The following is a 20,329-nucleotide window of genomic DNA, read 5'->3' on the forward strand; positions in this document are numbered from 1 at the left end:
CAGGACCTCGGAGCAGGCGCGGGCTGCCCGGCGCGGCGCCCGCAGGACCCCGGCGGCTACCCATGCTGAGGTGAGTCCGCGGGAGCCGCCGCCGCCGCCGCCGTCCCGTGCCCGCCGCCGCCCCGCGCGGCCCCGCCGCCGGCCAGGATGCTGGAAGAAGCGGGCGAGGTGCTGGAGAACATGCTGAAGGCGTCGTGCCTGCCGCTCGGCTTCATCGTCTTCCTGCCCGCCGTGCTGCTGCTCGTGGCGCCGCCGCTGCCCGCCGCCGACGCGGCGCACGAGTTCACCGTCTACCGCATGCAGCAGTACGACCTGCAGGGGCAGCCCTACGGTGCGTGCGGCCGGCCCCCGCGGGCCCCGGGACGCGCCGCGCCCCGCCGAGCCCCGCCAGCCGCGGCCGGCCCCGCCGAGTCACCTGCGTGCTGGCGCCCTGCGACGCGCCCGGCTCTCGGCGCCCCCGGCGCTGGCCCCCGCCCCGGACCCCGTCGCTCCGACCCCCAGGCCACGCTCCCGCTCTCCTGGACCCGGGCCTCGTCCGCTCTGTCTGACGCCCAGCCGGGCCAGAGGCGCACTGCCCAGGCCCCCTTCCCGCGCGCCACCGGCGTCCGCCCTCGCCGGGTCGTGCCTCGAGCCCAGAGCTCCCCCTCGGCGAGCCCGGCTGGAGGCAAGCCTCCTCGCTTCGTTCCTGCCGGGCGGAGGCAGCCGGTGGGCAGGTCCCGCCAGCCCTGACCGTCCTCGGCCCCCAGGGGTACCCCGCGGCGTTTTGTTCGGTGCCAGTGTTCCGCGGCCGGGGGTCAGAGCTCTGGTCACTCCCCGGGCCTGGCTCCCACCGAGGCCACCTTTCCAGGCTCTCCGCCCTCCGGTCTCAGCTCACGAGCCAGGCACCCCCTAGCCCATTTCAGTCCCCGTGCCTGTGGGCTCCTGGGGGTCCTCGGACCTGCCTGTCGTCCTTTCCTTCGGTGCACACCCACCCCTGGTCTCGGCCTCCGGGGCCCCGGGTGCTCGCTCTCCCCAGGAATCCTGGATCGTCTCTGGGCCCTGCTTGTCCTCTCCCTCAGCCCCCCAGGCGTTCATCCAGCACAGCTCCCTGTTCTCCCCTCCAGCCCCTTCTGCGGTCGAGGTCCTGATCCCAGCCCCTGCGCCTGGATTCTCAACGCCCGTAGCTGGATCTGGTGTTGGAGGACCTGCCGGCCTCCGGCTTCCAGCTTGCTGCCTCAGGTCCCCGCGAGAAGGGAGCCCCCTCCCCGGTCCTGGGTCTCCGCTCCGAGCCCATGCGCTGTTGGACTGGACCCTCCTGTTAGAACATCTCAGGCCCAGCCTGAGCCCCGTGGACCCCAGCCAAGTCCTTGGGGAGCCCCAGTCCCTGGAGGCATGTCCAGACCGCCCCTCACATCCCTCCTCACCCCAAAGGCCGTTGCCGTTAAGAGCAGTGGTGGTCAGCCCCGAGGTCGGTCATTGGGTGACGACTTCGTGGTGGTCACAAGTTCGGGATGTGGGTCCTGGCATTGAGTGGGTGGGAGCCGGGGATGCCACTCATCAACGCACAGCGCCCCGGACGTCCCCCACAGTGACCCACCCGGCCCGGCATGCCCGCAGCGCCACGGGGGCCGACCGTGGGCAAGTGATGCTCTTGAACCCGAGGACCCAGGCTCTGGAGGGGTGCGAGGGAGGACCAGGAGCCCCCGATGTCGTGGGCCCGTTTTCGTGGGGTGTTTCCCGTTCTCCTGGTTGAGGGTCTTTACCAGCGCCGTCTGGTGGAACTTTCTGGGGTGGTGGATGTGTGCTCATGCGGGAGCTGGCAGCCGCAGGGGCCCCTGGGCACTTGAGCTGTGGCTCGGGCAGGCGGGATGGGGGTAGTTTTGAGTGCTGGATGTTGTAATGAGCTGAAGTCGCCCGGTGAGGCTGGTGGCCGCCGTCCTGGTCTAGACCTTTGTTGGTTTCCCAGAGGAATCGCCCTCCCCGAGGCCCAGGTCCGAGGACTTGAGCTAACCCGTTTCTCCGGGTCCCAGTTGGTTTCCACACTGCTTTCTCTCCCTTGCCCTCCCTTCCCTGGGTCCGTTGTCCCCGACCCTGGGATGCCCTCCCGTTCCTTTCTGTGACTTGACATCTTCGCCTACGCGCCCCTGTCTCTTGCTCCGAGACAGACGCCCGGGTGCAGCCTGTCTCACGCGTGGCATGTGTGAAGACCTTGGGCTCGGGTGAGCACAGGGCCTGGGGGGGCGGAGGCCCCCCTGCCCCAGCCAAGGGCTGCCGGTGGCCAGGCTCTCCATGTGCAGCTCACACATCCCAGCCCCCGGCCGGGCACGGCAGGCACATTCACCTGGGGAGAAGCCGAGGGGGTGCCGTTGCCCATGGGGGAGGGGGTGGTTGGAGGCGGGTCCCCTGGTGGGGCTCGTTGTCCCCGAGAGCAGCTCTGCTGGGTCATCGCGATTGCCGCGTCCCCTGTTGGTGCCTGCAGGCTCCCCGCCTCCTGGTGCAACCCCTGCTCTGGGTCGTCTTCTTTCCTAACTTCCTGTTCGCTCCTCTTGAGAAATGCGGGCTGACTGGCTGCTGGGAAGGAAAGGCGTGTGCTCTGTGCCGCCGGGTGAGCGGGGCGGAGGGTAATCCCTGGGTGCAAGGCCATGGGGCGTGACCTCACCGCTCCCACCTCCTGCCCGGCAGACTCTGGCCCTCCCGGGTGACCTGGCTGCACGGAGCCGCGAGCTGTCTCACCGGAACCCCTGGGCTAACACAGGGCCCCCCAGCACCCGCTTCCGCCTCGTTCCCCCGTTGTTGGGAATAAAGCTTTGCTGGCACACGGCCTCTCTCCACTGGTTGGCCTGCGTCTCAGGCTGTTGAGACCAAGCCCGTGTGGCCAGCAAGGTGAGAGGGTTGACCTTCTGGCCCTTGGTGGAGCAGCTTGCCACCCCTGCTCGGGTCTGGTCCTGTGGCGAGAACCAGTGACTTCTGTCCGGGTGCCTGGTGCCCTCCCCTGTGGCGTCTGCTGAGCCTGCCTCTTCCTGTCCGGAGGAGCGCCGGCTGCAGCTTCCCATCAGCACGACAGGGTCTCGGCCCTGAGGGGGCCCACGTGCACCCAGCTCTGCCCTCCCCCTTGCCTTTCCCTGGCTTCCTCCCTCTGGACAGCAGCGGCCGCACTCCGGCCCTGCAGGGGCAGCCGGCCTAGGACACGCACAGTAGGCTCTACAGGTGGTCCTCCCTGTCCACACCCCCGGCCGATGGGGAGCTGATGGGGAGCGCCTCTGGGAGGCTGAGCGGGGGACAGGTGGGGCCCGGGGAAGGCTCCCCGGCATTCCAGGAGCTTCAAGGATGGCCCGAAGGTCTGCCTGCCGCACTCTCCCTGCTCAGCCCTCCTGGGGCGCTCTCTGCCGTGGCCTCAAGCAGAGAAAAGGGCCCTGGAGGGCTGGGAGGGGCAGAGGCAGGGACGACCCCCTCCAGCCCTAGGGCCTGTGGCCAGCACTTGCCCGCGCTGCTCCTGGGATGGCCTGCCCCTGCCCCTGCCCAGCCCCACATCACGCTCCCTTGGAAGCCAGCCTTCTCCTGCCTGCCTGGCACCTTCCTGGAAAGCAGAGGTGGGGACCTGAGGGGGCCCCTGGTGGCCCAGCGTAGGTCCTCATCTGTGTGGATGGCCGATGCCTGCCCCTGCAGCCTTGACCTCCAGGACCGCCAGCCTGAGCTCCTCAGCGGGACCGCTTCTCTGCATCTCTCTTTTGAGGGCTCGCTGTCCGCATCCCAAACTGGAGACCCCGTGGCGGGGGGGCAGGGACACCATGTCCGCCCCCACGGGCCTTTTGGTTCGCTTGTTTCGTGCATCCCGGGTCGGCCTGCAGCTTTTGAGGCATTTGGAGTCGTGGCTTACCTTTGCCATTGGGTGGCTGGATGTCAGACCTGGGATTTCTGGCAGCATCCCAGCTGAGCGCCGGGACCCTGGGAGCTGGCTGAGCCCCCTTTCCCATCCGCGAACGGGGACCGAGGGCCCTGGGGCTCAGCCACGTGCCAGCGCCGGTGGGAAGTGGTAGATGGCGCGGCTCCTTGGTCCTGCGTCTAACGTCCGCGCTTGGGTGCCCTGTGTCTGGGGGAGATCCCCACTGGCCTTAAAAGAGTCTGCACCACCCTGGTTCTGATTCCCCCCTTCTCCTCGGGTGGGGCCGGGGTCCGGTTCCCCAGGAACTCTGGCTCGAGCTCTCTTCCTGGTTTTCTGGAGCTTTCTTCAGCCGTGGGAAGAGAGGTGGGACGGGGCCCTTGGGTGTAGAGCAGGGGCCCCTGCGTGGGGTGATGCTGTCCCAGGGGACCCTGGGTGATGTCTGGGGACATCTGTGGTTGTCGCGCCGGGCAGAGCTGCCGGCGGCACTGAGCACGGGGCATGCTGCTCGGGCCCCACAGTGCTGGGGAGGGGGTCGCGACTCACCGGGGTTGGAGTGGGCACCGCCCTGCAGGGCAGTGAGGGGCTGGCCTTGGCGGACGTGTTGGTCTCCAGCCGGGGGTCCTGGTGTCCCACTGAGGAAGGCCCTCCCCGCCCTTCCTGCCCTCCCACAGGCACGCGGAACGCAGTGCTCAACACGGAGGCGCGCACCATCGACGCGGACGTGCTGAGCCGTCGCTGCGTGCTCATGCGGCTGCTGGACTTCTCCTACGAGCAGTACCAGAAGGCCCTGCGGCAGTCGGCCGGCGCCGTGGTCATCATCCTGCCGCGGGCCATGGCCGCTGTGCCCCAGGACGTCATCCGGGTGAGTGTCTGCCCCGCCTGCGGCCAGAGGAAGAGCGCTGGGCTGGGGGTGGGCCGGGAGGCCCCAGGCGTGGCCCTTCACCTCCTCTGCCCTTTGGGAGGCAGATGGTGCCCGCTCGCCTCCCATCATCGCCCCTCCTGCCCAGACGGATCCTGTCCCCGAGGGTCACCGGGCGGCGTCGGGGCACAACTGTGCTCACGGGGATTGGGGAGCTCCTGGCATCCAGCGGGTGGGGCTGGGGGTGCTGCTCAGTGCCCACAGCACCCAGGACACCCCACAGAGTGGCCTGTCCGATGACCACAGTGCCCGGGGCAGAGAGTGTCCTGATAGGACCTGTGAGGCACCTCGGTGCCCACGGGGGTGTCCTGACAGGACCCGGGAGACAGCTTGGATGAAGACACTTTGGCAGACGAGCAGGTGTCGGGTGGTGGAGGGGACTTCACGGTCACTGATGTACTGCTTGGTGCCGGGCACCTTGTGCCCACCGGTGGTGGGGGTCCCTGCCATCAGACCAGGGTGCCAGCATCTGTCATCCGCTCACAGCGAAGGGTGGGACGGCCGGTGGGGCTGGGAGCAGCCCACGGGGACACCAGATCTGACCCCGGACCTGGCTGGTCCCCTCGCCCGATCTTCCGACCTGCTTGCTCCCTGTTGAGTCCCGCCTGGGGACCCCGTGGGCATTGCCGCCTCACCCGTCTCTCCGTCCTTGTCCTCTTTGTATCCTCAGACCCCTTCCATCCTGTTTTCTAGCACAATCCTGGCCCCGTTGGCCAACTGCGGAGGAGGTGTGCCCGCGCCCCGGGGCAGGCCCCTGGCCAGCCTCTCTCCCAGCTAGGAGCCCCTAAACGGCTGTCTCTTCCACAGCAATTCATGGAGACCGAGCCGGAGATGCTGGCCATGGAGACTGTGGTCCCCGTGTACTTCGCTGTGGAGGACGAGGCCTTGCTGTCCATCTACGAGCAGACGCAGGCCGCGTCCGCCGCTCAGGGCTCTGCCTCGGCCGCCGAAGGTAGGCTCGGGCTGCAGGAGCGGGCGGGCTGTGGCCACGCCAGGCCGCTTCCAGGGCCCCGTCTCTCGGAGAGCACGTGGCGCTGTACCTAGTTGTGCGGGTCAGTGGTCCCGGCCCCGGCCTGCCGCGCCCCTTCTCAGGGTCGCAGCCAAGGCTGTGCAGTTTCTAGCCCCCCTCCCTGCCAGCCGCTGACTCCGCGCGAACAGCAGCTTGAGAAACGCTCATTTGGAGGGAGGGCTGTCCTGGCCGGCCTCTGGCTTGTCCAACCTGTGGGCGTCCGGTGGGTTTTGTCCATTCCACCTGCAGAGGACGCGGCGTCCCCATCGTGCTGGAGTCCATCGGGTGGGGCAGCCGTGTCCTCGGGGAGAGGTGGACTCAGGTTTCTTCTGCCCTGGGGACCGGGGACGTCCATGAGCTTGGCGCAGGGGCAGGTGGCTGGGGGGAATGAGCTAGCGGCAGTAGTCAAAGAAACGGCCCAGAAAAGACCCGCCTGACACTCTGTTCGCCCCCGTGCAAGGGGCGGGTGGCCGGCCGCCGCGGGGCTGCCTGGTCGGCTCAGCAGCTCCCACTCCGGACACCGGGCCCTTCCCCGGGTACGGTCTCACGCTGTGCTCCAGGTCCCGGGGCCGCTTCTGCATACAGCAGGGCTTAGACCGGACCCCTCCTGTCTGAGGTGTGGGGGCCGCGGGGAGGCCGGCTCGGGCCCAGGAACCCCCAGCGCGCGGGCTGACCTCCCCCACCTGTCCTCAGTGCTGCTCCACACTGCCACGGCCAACGGCTTCCAGATGGTCACTAGCGGGGTGCAGAGCAAGGCCGTGAGTGACTGGCTCATCACCAGTGTGGAGGTGAGTGCCGGCCCTGCCTGCCACATGGACACCTGGGAAGGGGGGCACCGGGCTCCCTGAGTGAACCCCCATGCCTCCCCCCGGGGGGAGCTTCTGGTCGGGAAATCAGGCGGAGTCTCCCACCAGCCCCAGCCGCACATCAGCCCGCCCCGTCCTGCCTCAGGGCCTTTGCACCGGTGGTCCCCACCTTGCAGAGAGGTCTCCCTTGCACGGGGGCTGCCCCTTCTCGTCATATTGCAGCGTCCCGGGTGTTGCATTCCTAGAAGCCGCACACCCCCTGTTGTTCAGAGTCTGCTGAGGCGGGAGGGAGCCGAGCTCTGGGGGGGGGAGTAGCCGGTTCAAGCCGCCAGCCAAACGTGAAGGAGCCTGTCTTCACGCCCGGTGGTGGTGTAAGTAAGTGTCGAGGGCGGAGGCGCCCCCGACTCTGCCGCTCTCTCTGCCCCGTGCACTTGGAGTGGGGGCGCCCTGGGCAGGGGAGGGCTAGAGTGGAAAACCGGGAGGTGGGCCGTGTCTGCTCCGAGGTGCTGTCGCGTCTCTCGTGTCCGCACACCGGTGAGGGGGTCTTCCCGGCCCTGAAGGCACAGGGCGAGGGGCCGAGGGCTCGGCGGCAGCCCGGCAGCCTGCTCGTGCCCGTGTGCCCCGAGTCTGCAGCGGGGTGGCATCCCCCGTGGGAGCCCTCCGGGCAAGGCCTTTGTGCACGTCGGGGGCCGGAGCCCTGCGCTGGCCTGCTGTGGCTTCACTTTCTCTTGAGTGATGGTCCTGCCCGACCCGTCGGAAAGCCGCGTGTCGTCGGTTTCTTTCCCCTCAGCCCAAGTGCCGGAGGCGCTGAGACTGCACATCGCGGCCTCTGGCGTGTCCTTGGAACCCTGACCAGGGTTCTGGAGCGCGGAAGGCCCTCAGCGAGCACGCGTCAGGGAGCGTGCGGGGCCCTGGGCCCGGTGGCTTACGCTGGATGGCGCCCAGCTGCTCCGCCCCCACATGGTGTCGGCGTGCGAGCGCAGGTGGGACTTGGGCAGACCCAGGCTCGCAGCCACCGCCTCCCTGTGCAGTACTACGTGAGTCCGCCTCTCCGTGTGCCGTCTGAGCCCCGCCGTGTGCAGGCAGTGGCAGTGGGCAAGGTGCCCCTCCTTCCGTGAAGGACTCACTGGCAGGTGGGGAGGTCCGAGGGCAGCAAACGGGCACTGAGACCCAGCGGGAGAAGGGCTCTGGCCGGACGGCGGCCCCGTCCCATAGCGGCCCCGTCCCACATGTGCAGGGGCCCTCGGGGACGTCCAGGCTGCAGGCCTATGTCAGCGAGACCGGGTGCAGGAGGAGGGCGGGCGGGTCGGTGCAGCTGGACGGGCCCATCCAGGATGTGGGGAGGCCGCCGCAGCGTCTACGCAGTCAGTCCTCCTGCGGTGTGAGGGATTGTGGCGCTTTGGGCAGAGAAAGCCGCAGTGACCAGAGGCCTCGTAGTCAGGCTCCCGAAGGTCGGCCGAGCCGCAGCTGGCCGGGTCGGCTGGGGTTGGTAGCAGCCGGAGCCGGCCTGGCTCCAGGGGGCCGCCCTCGCCACCAGAGGGTCTGTGTCCACGGCCAGCCTGGCTGCCTTGGCGTTGACTTTCGGAAACCCCTGCACCGCCTTGAGCCCTCCGCCGCCCCTGCTGTTTGCGTGCAGGTGGGGGTGCTCGGCTGGCCTCCTGCTCCTCTGCGCCCCTCGGGCCACCCAGCCGGCCCTGGCCTCGGCCCCTCTGTTGGGAAAGGGGCCCCGAGCCCCTAGAGGCAGCGGTGTGGCCCCGGTCTCGCGTGGATCCGCAGCCAGCCTGTGGGCCCGGGTCTCCGGCGGCAGCCTGGAGAGCTTTGCCAGCGGCACCTTCCCCGCCGACACGGCCAAGGCCGTTGCAGAGCTCGCCCTCTGATGGGAGACTCAGGAAAACAGGGCCGCGGCCGTGCGCCAACACAGAGCCCTGGGCTGTGCTGTGGGACCCCCTCTCTGTAGCCCGCGAGTAGCTCTCAGACGGGGGAGGCGTGGAGGCCGAGGCCCTGCTGACGGAAGGTCGTTCTGGCTCGTCCCGCACGTGACTTCAGCGAGGGCCAATGCCTTGCGAAGAGACTCCGGCCGGGGCGTGGCCGCCGGGCCCTGGACTGTGGCCGCGTCCGTCCTGGCCGCTTGCCGCCCCCGCCGGGCTCTCCTGGCAGCACCCCCGGCGGCCCGGGCTCCACCCTGAAGGACGGGCTGGGCTCTGGGTGGGGCAGCGGGCCATGGCCCTCTGGACCGGTTCTGCAGATAAAGTTTCATGGCCACGTGGGCACAGCCATCCGTTCACTTATCGTCCACGGCAGAGTCCGCGAAGTGGGGCGTGCTGCCCTACCTGCGAGCGTGGCCGGGGCTGTTTCTGGCCGCTGGGGCCGCCCCCGGCCAGCAGCCCCGTCACGGACTGTGTCTCCACAGGGCCGGCTGACTGGGCTCGGCGGGGAGGACCTTCCGACCATCGTCATCGTGGCCCACTATGACGCCTTCGGAGTGGCCCCTGTACGTATGCGCGCGCTCCCCTCCCCGGGCCGCGCCGGCCGAGCCTCGGAGCAGCCCGGGGCCGGGTGTCCTCCTGAAGCAGAAACAGGCTAATCCGAGGCAGCTCCCGTGGCCGGAGTCCCACGGCAGATAGGTGGCCGGGCCATGGGTCGAGACCAGGCGTCCCTGTCTGTCCCCAGGCCCTGGTGCGGGGGTGTGCCAGGAGGACCCCAGGGCCCAGCAGGCGGTCGTCCCCACGGCCGTGGTTTATACAGACAGAGGACAGGTAGCAAAATGAGCTCAGGGCAGGGGCGTGGGGGGCGGGGACACCAGGCGGGAGCTTCCAGAGCCCTCTCCCGGGGTGTCCCACAGGACATGCTCAGTTCTCCCCAAACGAGATAGCACCGTGCATGTGTGGTGTGGTCTCTGGGGGCTGGCAGAGACCCAGCACCGGGTTCTCTGCGGGGTCGGTCTCACGTCTGCACGGATGGTGCAGGGACCCGAGCCCCCCAGCAGCGAGGCTGGCCGGAGCCCGCAGTCCAGTTCCAGACGCCCCAGAGGGCCAGCCTGGCGAGCCCGCCTCCCCCGGGCCATGCTCTCAGAGCCCCCGCCACAGCGAGGTCAGGGCTCACGCCAGAGCATGAACGGTGTCCGCTCTTCCTCGGGGAGGTCTTGCTTTGGAAGAAAAACCCCCTGAGCAAAGAGGTTGCCAACGGTGGCCTGAGGTCCTGACCAGGGGACCCACAGTACGGCTGTCCCAAGTGCTACCCCGTCTGGGAGGCCAGGGCCTCAGCGGTCCGCCCGGAAGGCTCAGCCCCGTCCTCCTCTCCGCCCGCCGCCCGACCAGCAGCCCTTTGAGATGATTCCGTCCCAACCGCCACCCCCTGCCTGCCAGGGAGTGTTTTTGTTTATTTCCGACATGGAATTCACGTAACATTTATTTTTTATTTTCTTAAAGATTTTATTTATTTGAGGGATAGAGGTCACAAGCAGGAAGGGAGGCAGGCAGAGAGAGAGGGGAAAGCAGGCTCCCCGCTGAGCAGAGAGTCCGATGCAGGGCTCGATCCCAGGACCCCGGGATCATGACCTGAGCCGAAGGCAGAGAATTAACCCACCAAGCCACCCAGGTGCCCCGTAACATTTAAATTGTTCTTTTACGGGGCACCTGGGTGGCTCAGTGGGTTAAGGCCTCTGCCTTGGGCTCAGGTCATGATCCCGGGGTCCTGGGATCGAGCCCCGCATCGGGCTCTCTGCTCAGCGGGGAGCCTGCTTTCCCCTCTCTCTCTGCCTGCCTCTCTGCCTACTTGTGATCTGTCAAATAAATAAATAAAATCTTTAAAAAATAAAAAATAAATTGTTCTTTTAAACCGCATAGTGTAGTGGGACACTTAGAGTTGTGCAACCGTGGTCACTGACTTCCAGAAGGTTCCGTCTCCCCTGAACGAAGCCCTGTCCCCTTCAGAAGTCACACCGCATCCGCGGTCCCCTTCCCGTCCGTGGAGGAGCCTGGTCGGGGTGTGTCACACGTGTGGACTCACCCATGCGGCCTCCTGTCTGGCTCCCTCCCCAAGCGTCGTGTTGTCTTCTCCCCTGAATTTTAATACTGTTTACGTGTGATATGTTGGCGTGTGGACCGTGACCTCGGGAGGGTTCCAAGGTCCTGTTACCATGTGGTTGGGCTCGTTGCTTCAGGTCGTCGGAGCCGGATGGGTCAGGGTCTGCCCCAGTGGAGGGAACCCGCTCCGACCCCCCTCGCGGTGGTGTGGGTGTGCCGTGCTCCTGGGGCAGGTGCTGACACCAGGCGGAGGCGGTCCCCCGGGGCTCCGGGGGCTTAGCCCTGCAGACACGGGGTGCCGTCCTCCCGGGGGTTGGAGTGGAGGCGGGGCTGTCCGGGGCCCGCTCTGGCTGCCGCGATGGGGACCGCGAAGTGCCGGGCAGGACCTGGGGCTCACCGCTGGCCTTGTCCCCCGCCCGCAGTGGCTGTCGCACGGCGCGGACTCGAACGGGAGCGGCATCTCCGTGCTGCTGGAGCTCGCCCGCCTCTTCTCCAGGCTCTACACCTACAAGCGCACGCACGCGGCGTAGGCGGGGGAGGGGCTGCCGGGAGGGCGGGCGGCTGCGGGAGTTGGGGGGGGGGTTGCGCACCCGGGAGCAATGGGGTCTGAGCTGAGCCCTGCCCCGATCCCGCCCCGCAGGCCCACAGGGTCCTGTCTGGGGGCGTCTCTGGTCGCCACCCTGGGGGCACCCCTGGCTCCGAGGGAGTGGGGGGCAGGGGTGCGACCCCACCCCGCAGAGAGTCAGCCATGCCGGGACAAGGAGACCCTGCTCCGGGGGCTGGTCGGGATTCAGTACCTGGGGGGGACCGCCTGCTCGCCAGGGTCCCGGTTCCTCCTTCACCGCTGACCCGCTGCTGCCCCCACGCCAGGTACAACCTTCTGTTCTTTGCCTCTGGAGGGGGCAAGTTCAACTACCAGGGCACGAAGCGGTGGCTAGAGGACAACCTGGACCACACGGGTGAGCGGCTCCCGGGGGAGCTGGGGAGACGGGGTGCCGGGGTCCTTGCTCCCCGCCCGTCCCAACCATCACTGCCGCCCCGCAGACTCCAGTCTGCTGCAGGACAACGTGGCCTTCGTGCTGTGCCTGGACACCGTGGGCCGCGGAGACAGCCTGCACTTGCACGTGTCCAGGCCGCCGCGGGAGGGGACGCTGCAGCACGCCTTCCTGCGGGAGCTGGAGGCGGTAGGTGCCTTCCTGCCCGCAGCTTGGCCCAGGGCCGCCATGGCATCCAGGGCCTGGAGGGGAGGGGAGGTTCGGCCAGGGGCTCGGCCGCTGCCGGCTCTCAGGGCTGCGTGAGCATCAGCGAGCGGAGCTGGGGCGGGGCCATGGGGCCGAGCGCCCCCCCCCCCCGCCCCGTGACGTGCCCACGCGCGCAGGTGGCCGCGCACCAGTTCCCGGAGGTCCGGTTCTCCATGGTGCACAAGAAGATCAACCTGGCGGACGACATCCTGGCCTGGGAGCACGAGCGCTTCGCCATCCGCCGGCTGCCCGCCTTCACCCTGTCGCACCTGGACAGTCACCGCGACGGCCAGCGCAGCAGCATCATGGACGTGAGGTGAGGGCGGCCCCGGGCCTCCGCTCCGCCCGCCACCGGGGGTGATCTCTGCGGGGCCGCGGCGCGGACAGACACCTGGAAGGAACAGGCCTGGAATGTGGGTGGTGGGGAGGGTGGCGGGCCTGAGCCAGGGGACGGGGGAGCTGGGGTCGGGTTTCTGAGCACCCCCTTATTAGGGACGGGGGCACGTGGGAGTGGTTTGGGGTCCTCTGGCCCCCACACGTGATATCCAGACCCCACCTGTGACCCTCAGGCGCCGGGCATTGCGGTCTGTCCTGTGGCTCGGACAGAGGCTGTAGTTCCTGCCCCTGGGCCTTCGCACGGCCATGCCGAGGCCTGGAGAGTGGTGCCCCGTCTCCTCACACCCCCTCGGAGGCCTCCCCACCTCTCCTTCCTCCCGTTAGCTCTCGTCAAGGTGCTGGGCCCCTCTGGCTTCTGCCGGTGGAGGGTTTCATTTCCCGTCTGCGTCTCCCGACGGTGTGTCAGTGCTCCGCGGGGCCACGGTTCACTGTAGCCGTGGGGCTGGGCCTGGGCCAGTCTGGACGCCTGCACTCGCTGGCCGGCCTTGGGCCTGGCCCGGCTGCTGGCCATGTGTCTGCCGGGGAGTGAGCAGCTGCCTGGCTCCGGGTGAGGCCCAGAGAGAGAGCAGGTGCGGGCAGGGCTGTGGACCGTTCCTGGGGCAGCAGGGAGGCTTCCTGGAGGAAGCGGTGCTGGAGCCGAGGGGCATGGACCTGGAGAAGGGCGTTCCGGGCTGGAGGGACTGAGAGCCGAGGAGAGAGCCCCCCCAGCGGCCCAGTGCCCTTCACCTGCTCCCATCTGCAACCAGCAGCCAGCTCTGTTCTGCACCTGAGCCCCTTTTCCGGGTCTACGTGTCACCAGCTCTACTGAGTGTCCCCCGGCCTGTGGTCCCGCAGTCTTTGTTCCCGCGGTCACAGATGGTCGCCCCCTTTCACATGAGGACATCCGCCGTCCCACGTGGGACTGTGCTCTAGCACTCGCCACGTCCACGCATGCCCGGATTCCAAATCGGGCCCCGCTCCTGGGTTCTGGGTGGGGGTGGACGTGGTAATGCCGTTCGCCCCCGCAGCATCACCTCAGCCCTGCCTGCGACGACGGTGGACGGAGGTCCCCTGGCCACCCCCACATCCATGGCGAGGAAACAGGCCCAGGGCCACGGTCCTTCCGGCAGACGCGGGGCAGGCGCCCCGCCGAGCAGGCCGCGGCCCGTTTTCTGTTGTTGGAGACTCGGCTGTGCTCTTCGGTGAGCTTGACGGACGCGGGTTGCGGATACCCACACGTGTTTTTCCCACCCCTGCCCTAAGGTCCCGGGTCGACTCCAAGACACTGACCCGCAACACCAGGCTCATCGCGGAGGCCCTGACCCGCGTCATCTACAACCTGACCGAGAAGGTGAGGCGCCCCCCACACCCCCGGCCCCGGCGCCCCCCAACCAGCAGGTCGGACTCAGGGCCACCCCTCCTCTCTCCACAGGGGACCCCCCCAGACATGCCGGTCTTCACGGAGCAGATGGTAACGGCGGGAGCCGGGCGGTGGGGGGAGGCAGGGTCGGCGGGGGGGTGGGGGGTGGTTCCCGTGACCTCGGCCCGCCCCGCAGCAGATCCAGCAGGAGCAGCTGGACTCGGTGATGGACTGGCTCACCAACCAGCCGCGGGCCGCGCAGCTGGTGGACAAGGACGGCACGTTCCTCAGCACGCTCGAGCACTACCTGAGCCGCTACCTGAAGGAGGTCAAGCCGCACCACATCAAGGCCGACAAGCGGTGAGTCCGCCAGCGCCCCGCGGCCGCGCAGCCGGCCCCCCCAGAGTCTTCCCCCGGGGGTGAGGTCAAGTCGGTGAAAGCAGAAGACGAAGAGTACGTAAAACGGAAAGTAGGGGTGTCCGATTAAACGGATTTCCACGGGAATGAGTGCTTTCTTGGTGTAAGTATATCTCGGGTGGCGTTTGGGATATACTTACGCCAGGAGTCAGTTCTTCTTCATCTGAAATTCACATGTAACCGACGTGCTGCGTTTTATCGGGCAGTCTTAAAGCCCTAAACCCGCTCTCTGGTCCTTCTGTGCCCGAGTGCCCAGTCTGGCCTAGGATGCCCCTCTCACCACGGGCCAAGCTAGCGTAGCGCCGCACGGCTTTATGGTAGGAGGGGAACCTGCGGGTGCACAGGGGAGATAGCCCACCTGCTTGGTGCCCCTCGCTGGCTCTCTGCCTTCTCCCTACTCATGGTGTGCCTGGGAGTCAGGGCTCTCGGACAGAAGAAGAAACTGAGGTTCAGAGTGGACGCCCAGCTGTGGAGCCAGGGTCTGTGATGCCCAGACGCTGACCATCTCCCCTTGGTAGTAACGTTCTGCGGACCACTGGACTCTCACACAGTGACTCTAGTCCTTTTTTTTTTTTTAAGATTTTATTTGTTTCGAGAGGAGAGAGTACGCACACACGGTGGGGGAGGGGCAAGGCAGAGGGAGAGAGAATCTCAAGCAGAGGCCACACTGAGCACGGAGCCCGACGCAGGGCTCGATCTCACGACCCTGAGATCGTGACCTGAGCAGAAACCAAGAGTCGGACACTCAACTGACTGAGCCACCCCGGCGACCCCTATTCCGTTTTTGAGTACAATTTGACACCCGAGAAAAGCAACAGGGAGTAGAGGCCAGCCCTTCCCCCAGGAGGGTCCGCATGGCCTTGTGCATGCGCACACACGGGCACGCGTGGGGCCTCCCGCTCCTGGGCTGGGGGGACTTCTGGGGGCTGTGGGAGGCCGCAGGACAGCCGGGTGAACGTGCTGTCTCTGCAGGGACCCCGAGTTCGTCTTCTATGACCAGCTGAAGCAGGTGATGAACGCCTACAGGTGAGTGGTGCCCCCGGTCATGGCCCAGGTTGCGTGGTTCAGCGGCAGACCCTCCCCCGACTCTCCGGTGCCCCGCTTCCCCCCCAGGGTCAAGCCCGCCATCTTCGACCTGCTCCTGGCCGTCTGCATCGGCGCCTACCTCGGGATGGCCTACACGGCGGTCCAGGTGAGCACTGTTGAGTGGAGGCTCAGGTGGGAGGCGGGGCCCCTGCGGGGGGTCGACCAGGCCTGGTGAGTCCTCGGCCCTAACCCTGCCTAGAAGCAGACGACCCCCCGGTGGCGCTCGGGCCTTCCTCGCGGTGGCGGAGCTCCGACCTCGCGGTGGCGGGGCCCCAGCCTCACGGGAGCCTCCCCGCTGCCCCCAGCACTTCGACCTCCTGTACAGAACGGTTCAGAGACTGCTCGTGAAGGCCAAGACGCAGTGACCCGGCGCCGAGCCCCTGCCTGCCGCCCCTCCCCGCTCCCGGCCGGCAGGAGGGCAGGGCTGCACCCCGGGCTCCGCGGCGGAGGCCCGGAATTACAGAGCTTTTCTGTGTTGCTCCTGAGGACCTGGGGGTTCTTTCTCTTTTTTGTCCTTTGAACTCCCTCAGAGGAGCTTTTGTTGGAGGGCCCGGGGCCAGCCCTTGGACTTGGGGACAAGTATGCGGACGAGCTCCCAGCTCTGCTGCCCCTGATCAGGGCTCACCGGCCGCGGGATGGCTGAGGAGACGCCCCTGCACGTTCTCCGCGTCCCTCCTCTTGGCCATGATGCTGAGCGGGGACCCCAGGCTGCGGGGCAGGGAGCTGCCTTTGCCGGCCCCAGTCTGCCCGCCACCCCGCCTCGATCCCGCTCTGGTGACGCGGGTGCTCGTCCTCTGAAGAAAGACCCCCAGGTTCCGGCCCCTCCCTCGGAAGCCTCGTGTTCCCCCAAGCGGGCCTGGGCCCAGGGCAGCCGCCTCAGGGTGCGGCCTTGGAACGTGACTCCCCTGAGCCCCAGTGGATGCTGGTGCCCTGAAGACCCGCGGCCTCCCTGGTCCGGCTCCGCGCCATTCGCCTTCACGTGTGCTTCCCGCCACCTGATGCCCCGCCCTGCCGGGCCCGGGGAGCTGGGGCCTGTCCCCCAGGAACCTGGGTACCTTCGGAGCCCCTGGGGCAGGAGGCGGCCGTGGAGGAGAGAGAAGGCCCCTCCCACTCTGCCCCTTACATCAGGCTCGTGGGGCCTCCGCCTCCTCATCTACAGAAAGGAGGGTGTGTTCTGGGCCCCCAGGAGGGTGTCCAGGCTGGGGGTCAAGGGAGAGCGTGTGCTGGAGAAGGTGCCACTGCGGGCCCCGCAGGGCGGCCCTTCCCGGGTCTTGGGACCTGGGGAGGAAGGTCCAGGCCTGAACCCCACAAGTCAGGCTCCTTGGCAGGGAAGGGGTGCGGAGGGGGCGCCGAGCGCTGCTGAGACTGATCTCAGGGAGACCCAGGCGAACGGATTCATTAGCAATATATCAGTTAGGTGTTCTGGGGTGTCGGGGTGAGGGAAAAGGGGTTGGGCCCCTGCCTGAGCCTCCAGGGAGGCCATCACGGAGGCTGTGGAGGCGCAGGGGGACAAGATCCCCCGCGTGTCCCCGGCCAGCCCTCAGAAGCCGGCTCGCTGCTTGCTGCGGGGGACAGGCTCCTGGGGGCTGCGTCTCCGCCTCCGTCCCGAGCCTCCTGCCTTTGGCAAGCCCCAGCCTCGCTGGCAGGGCTGCGTCCTGGCCCTCCAGGCCTCCCACGCCAGGGTAGCGGCAGGCACGGGGGCCACAGCCTTTCCTGCCTGTGCTGCTCTCTCTGCCCTGCTGGGTGGCCTGTCTTCCCCAGACTGTTTACTGAGTGCCCAGCCAGCCTGGCCACCTCTGGGGGGCAGGACATGGGGACTGGTGTTGGCTCATCGTCCCCCGTGCATGCGGGCCGCGAGCGAGTGGGTGTCCTTCCTCCCAGGGCGGGTCGTCAGCTCCGGCTGGTTGTGGGATGCACTTGGATGATCAGAAAATAAAGCCATATCGAACGATGAGCCTCACGTGTCCTGTCCGGGGGCTGGCGCTCAGGATTTGGCTGTCCCCACTCCCGGGGGGGTCTTGCCATCCTTGAGGGGGCCTTCGCACCTCCTCCTGCCCCCCAGCTGCCAGATAGGGGTGCAGACCAGCTCGTCGTCCCCTGGGACCGCGCGGGGCCACAGACAGGGTGCTCCCAGTGCAGGAGGCCAGAAGTCGGGGTCAGGGAGTGGGCAGGCCTGCTTCCTTCTGAGGCCATGGGGGGGTCTGCTCAGGGCGCACTCGGCTCCCGCCTCCGCCTCCACGTTCTGAGAGACAGGCTCTCTGTCTCGCTCTTAGGGACCCCAGGCATGGTGTCGGGGCCCACCTGCGGGCAGCACCGAGTCCTCTGGACTCATTGCACCCGCAGACCCTCCTTCCTGGTCAGGTCACGTGCTGGTGTGCCGGACGTGGATTTGGGGGAACGCTTTCCACCCAGGAGGGGGTCCGCAGGCTGTGCAAAGGCCCGCCCCAGCCCCAAGCTCCAGAGAGGTCGTGGCCAGGGCGCGGTCACTTGAGGTTGGTGGAGGGGGTGTCCGGCTGGGTCTCTGCTCCAGGCCTGGGAGCTCCCATTGCTGTCCGCTGCACCGGGAGGAGCCCATCTGGGGCTTACCCCACTCGGGGCCACCCTGATCTGTCAGTCCTCCGACAGTGTCCATATGTCCAGCTCTGTGACACACAGAACAAAGACAGGTCTGTCCTCAGTGCTTACGTTCTGGGTGCGGGGGAGGACAGACCACACGTGGTCTCGGGGTTTGCTGGGGTTTGCCAGGGGCGGTGGGGAGACCCCGGAGGTGAGCTGTGCGATCCTCCCCCTGCGGGGTGCTCACGGGCGCCCTCCGGTGGCCGCCGCGGGGAGGACGCGGGTGACGGCGCTGCAGGCTGAGGGACGGGCCGGCCGCTGGGGGGAGGTGGGCAGGCTCTGCATTCCCAGGGCGCGCCGGGTGACCACGGTGCGCGGGCTGGGGGCCTGGAGCGGGGCGGCTTGGGTCCCCGGCCCCCAGGGTCACGGCCGCCTCTTCTCAGGTCTTCTGACCCCCTGGGCTGGAAGGCGGCTTCGGCCCCCGCCTGGACTGCGTCAAACTCCCCAAGTTTCGGAGGGAAAACCAGCTGGCGTTTGCTCGTGTTGACGTACACAGAGGTTTCCTTTTCGCCCAGAAAGTTCCCCTGACTGACAAACACCAGGAAAAAAGCCACCGGTAACCCCGGCGGGGGGTTTTCCGTCCGGCTGCTCGACGCCGGTGGGTGTTCGGGACCTCTCATCTTGAGAATGGGGTTCCCGTGTGGGTTCTGGGTACGGTTGAGCCTTAGCACAGGCTATCGAGAGCCGGAGTCCGCCTTCGCCGTGGCACGAGCCGTCGGTCGGCCCGTGTGTTACCTGCCGTGTCCCTGAAGTGAGCTGGAGAGTTACTGAACTTCAGTCAGGAGGAGGAAACCATCCCCGGGCCGTCCTGTAAAAGGTCCAGGACAGGTGGCCCCACACCGTCCAAACCCACGTTTGGGCCGAGACGGCGTTTTGCAGGTGAGGCGGGCGTGTCGCGAGAGGCATGCGTGTGTCCTGCGAGCACACGCGATCCCGTCAACACCCCGGGGCGGGGAACGGCCCAGTCACGCTCGAACGTTGTTGCCTCACTGCCCTTTGCCTCCCCGCCACATGCTAGGGGCCAGGCTGGGCCTGGGGGTACGTGGGGGGCCACCCTGCCACTGGGGAAGACAGGGAACAAGTGAAAACAGATGGGGTGTGGACAGTGAGACTCTTTCAGGAGGCTTTCGAGTGAAATTGGAATGACAAGGATTAAGCCATATGGAAATTAGGGATAGTGGTCTAGGCATTGGGCATAGCCTGTGCAAAGGCCCCGGGGCAGGACCGTTCCTCGTGGGTGTAGCTGGAGCCAAGTGAGCCATGGGGGGAGGGGGGGGAGAGGGAGGGCCATGCAGGGGCTGGCGGGAACTGGCAGGGCGTTTGCGTCTCACCCACTGTGATGGGGAACCGTGGGGAGGAGGTGGGCCAAGGAGAGGAGGTATGTGGCCTGACTTGCATTTGGAAAGGTCAGTGGCTCCCGGAGGTCGGTTGGGAAGAGGAGGGCTGGTGAGCTTCAACTTCAGTGTGATCAGCCCTGGGCAGCGGCAGCAAATGGCTTGGGCCAAGGTGTGGTCCAGCAAGGGCCCCGTGGCCTCCATGAGGACCCCAAGGGGGTGGCTTTGACCTCTCCCCAGGGGTCTGTGTTTGAAGGCGATGAAACAAAGTGAGCTTCCTTCCAGACCACCTCTGTCTGTCCCCAGAGACACTGTTCTCTGTCTCTGTCCTTTCTGTTCCTTTTTTCCCCCATACACTCCGGTGCGGGGCTCGAACTCACGACCCTGAGATCAAGACCTGAGCTGAGATCAAGAGACCTGTGCCTCACCGCCTGAGCCCCTGGTGCCCCTTTTTTGTTCTTTAAGAACACTTTTAGGGGCGTCTGCCTGGCTCAGCCGGTGGGGCATGGGGCTCTTGATCTCGGGGTTGTGAGCTTGAGGCCCACGTTGCAGGTAGAGAGGACTTAACGTATTTTTTAAAAAATAAAAATTTGAAAGACCGTTTTTACATACATCCTTAGGAACACACGGACCATATTCAGGAGTATTTTGTGTGCGGTTTAAACATTGTGCATAAACGTCATGCTGTCCTGGGTTTGTATTAACTTGGCTTTTACAGTTTTCCTCATATACACGACCCTTTCTGCCACCGACTGGTGTTCGGTCCCCAGGAGGTGCCTGGAGTCACTCACCCAATTTCCTGCGGACGGACACGCAGCTTTGCCCAACTTCCGCCACGCAGACCTTCACAGGGGCCTTCGGGAGCACCGGGAGGGCACCGGGTCTGGTCCAGCTGCTGCTTGTGGTTCTAAATAAAGTTTTATTGGCACGTGGCCCGCCCACCTGGTTATGTCTCCAGTGCGGCTGCTGGTGAGCCGAGCAGTAGGGACCCTGTGCCCTGCCAAACCCAAAATGTTTGCCACCCAGCTCTTTCCAGGAACAGCCTGTGGTCCCCCATCTGTGCTCTGGTTTTCCTCTTTCATTGTGGAGGAACCAGCCACTGCCGGAGAGGAGAGTGGACCTCTGGTTCTTTGGCAAGAACACACACTCCTGGCTTCTGAGAGCCACTCTGATCCCTCCAGGAGGGGTGGCAGGGGTCGCTCAAGGACACGTGGCTCCAAGGGGCTGCAGAAATGCCTCCACCGGCGGCCCAGGACACAAGGGGCATCCTCCGTCCACG

The 20,329-nt window shown here is 66.9% G+C and overlaps 1 protein-coding gene across 4 annotated transcripts; it reads left to right on the top strand.

Annotated features, from left to right (window-relative positions):
- Positions 1–103: 103 nt before the first annotated feature.
- NCLN (nicalin) lies at positions 104–17,054 on the top strand. 4 transcript variants are annotated; one of them, XM_045990180.1, is made up of 15 exons: positions 104–331; positions 4,534–4,724; positions 5,589–5,733; positions 6,484–6,578; positions 9,007–9,087; positions 11,044–11,147; positions 11,492–11,580; positions 11,666–11,805; positions 12,000–12,178; positions 13,501–13,588; positions 13,670–13,708; positions 13,794–13,957; positions 14,987–15,040; positions 15,128–15,206; positions 15,300–17,054. In XM_045990180.1, exons 1-15 carry the CDS (start codon positions 148–150, stop codon positions 15,618–15,620), a joined length of 1,953 nt encoding a protein of 650 aa, XP_045846136.1. In that variant the 5' UTR covers positions 104–147; the 3' UTR covers positions 15,621–17,054. The 4 variants fall into 4 exon arrangements, with proteins under 4 accessions (XP_045846136.1, XP_045846137.1, XP_045846139.1 ...); XM_045990181.1 differs by having other exon boundaries at positions 13,797–13,957; XM_045990183.1 differs by having other exon boundaries at positions 15,406–15,616.
- Positions 17,055–20,329: the final 3,275 nt, after the last annotated feature.

Source organism: Meles meles, chromosome 20 (assembly GCF_922984935.1).
Source record: "Meles meles chromosome 20, mMelMel3.1 paternal haplotype, whole genome shotgun sequence".
Taxonomy (NCBI): domain Eukaryota; kingdom Metazoa; phylum Chordata; class Mammalia; order Carnivora; family Mustelidae; genus Meles; species Meles meles.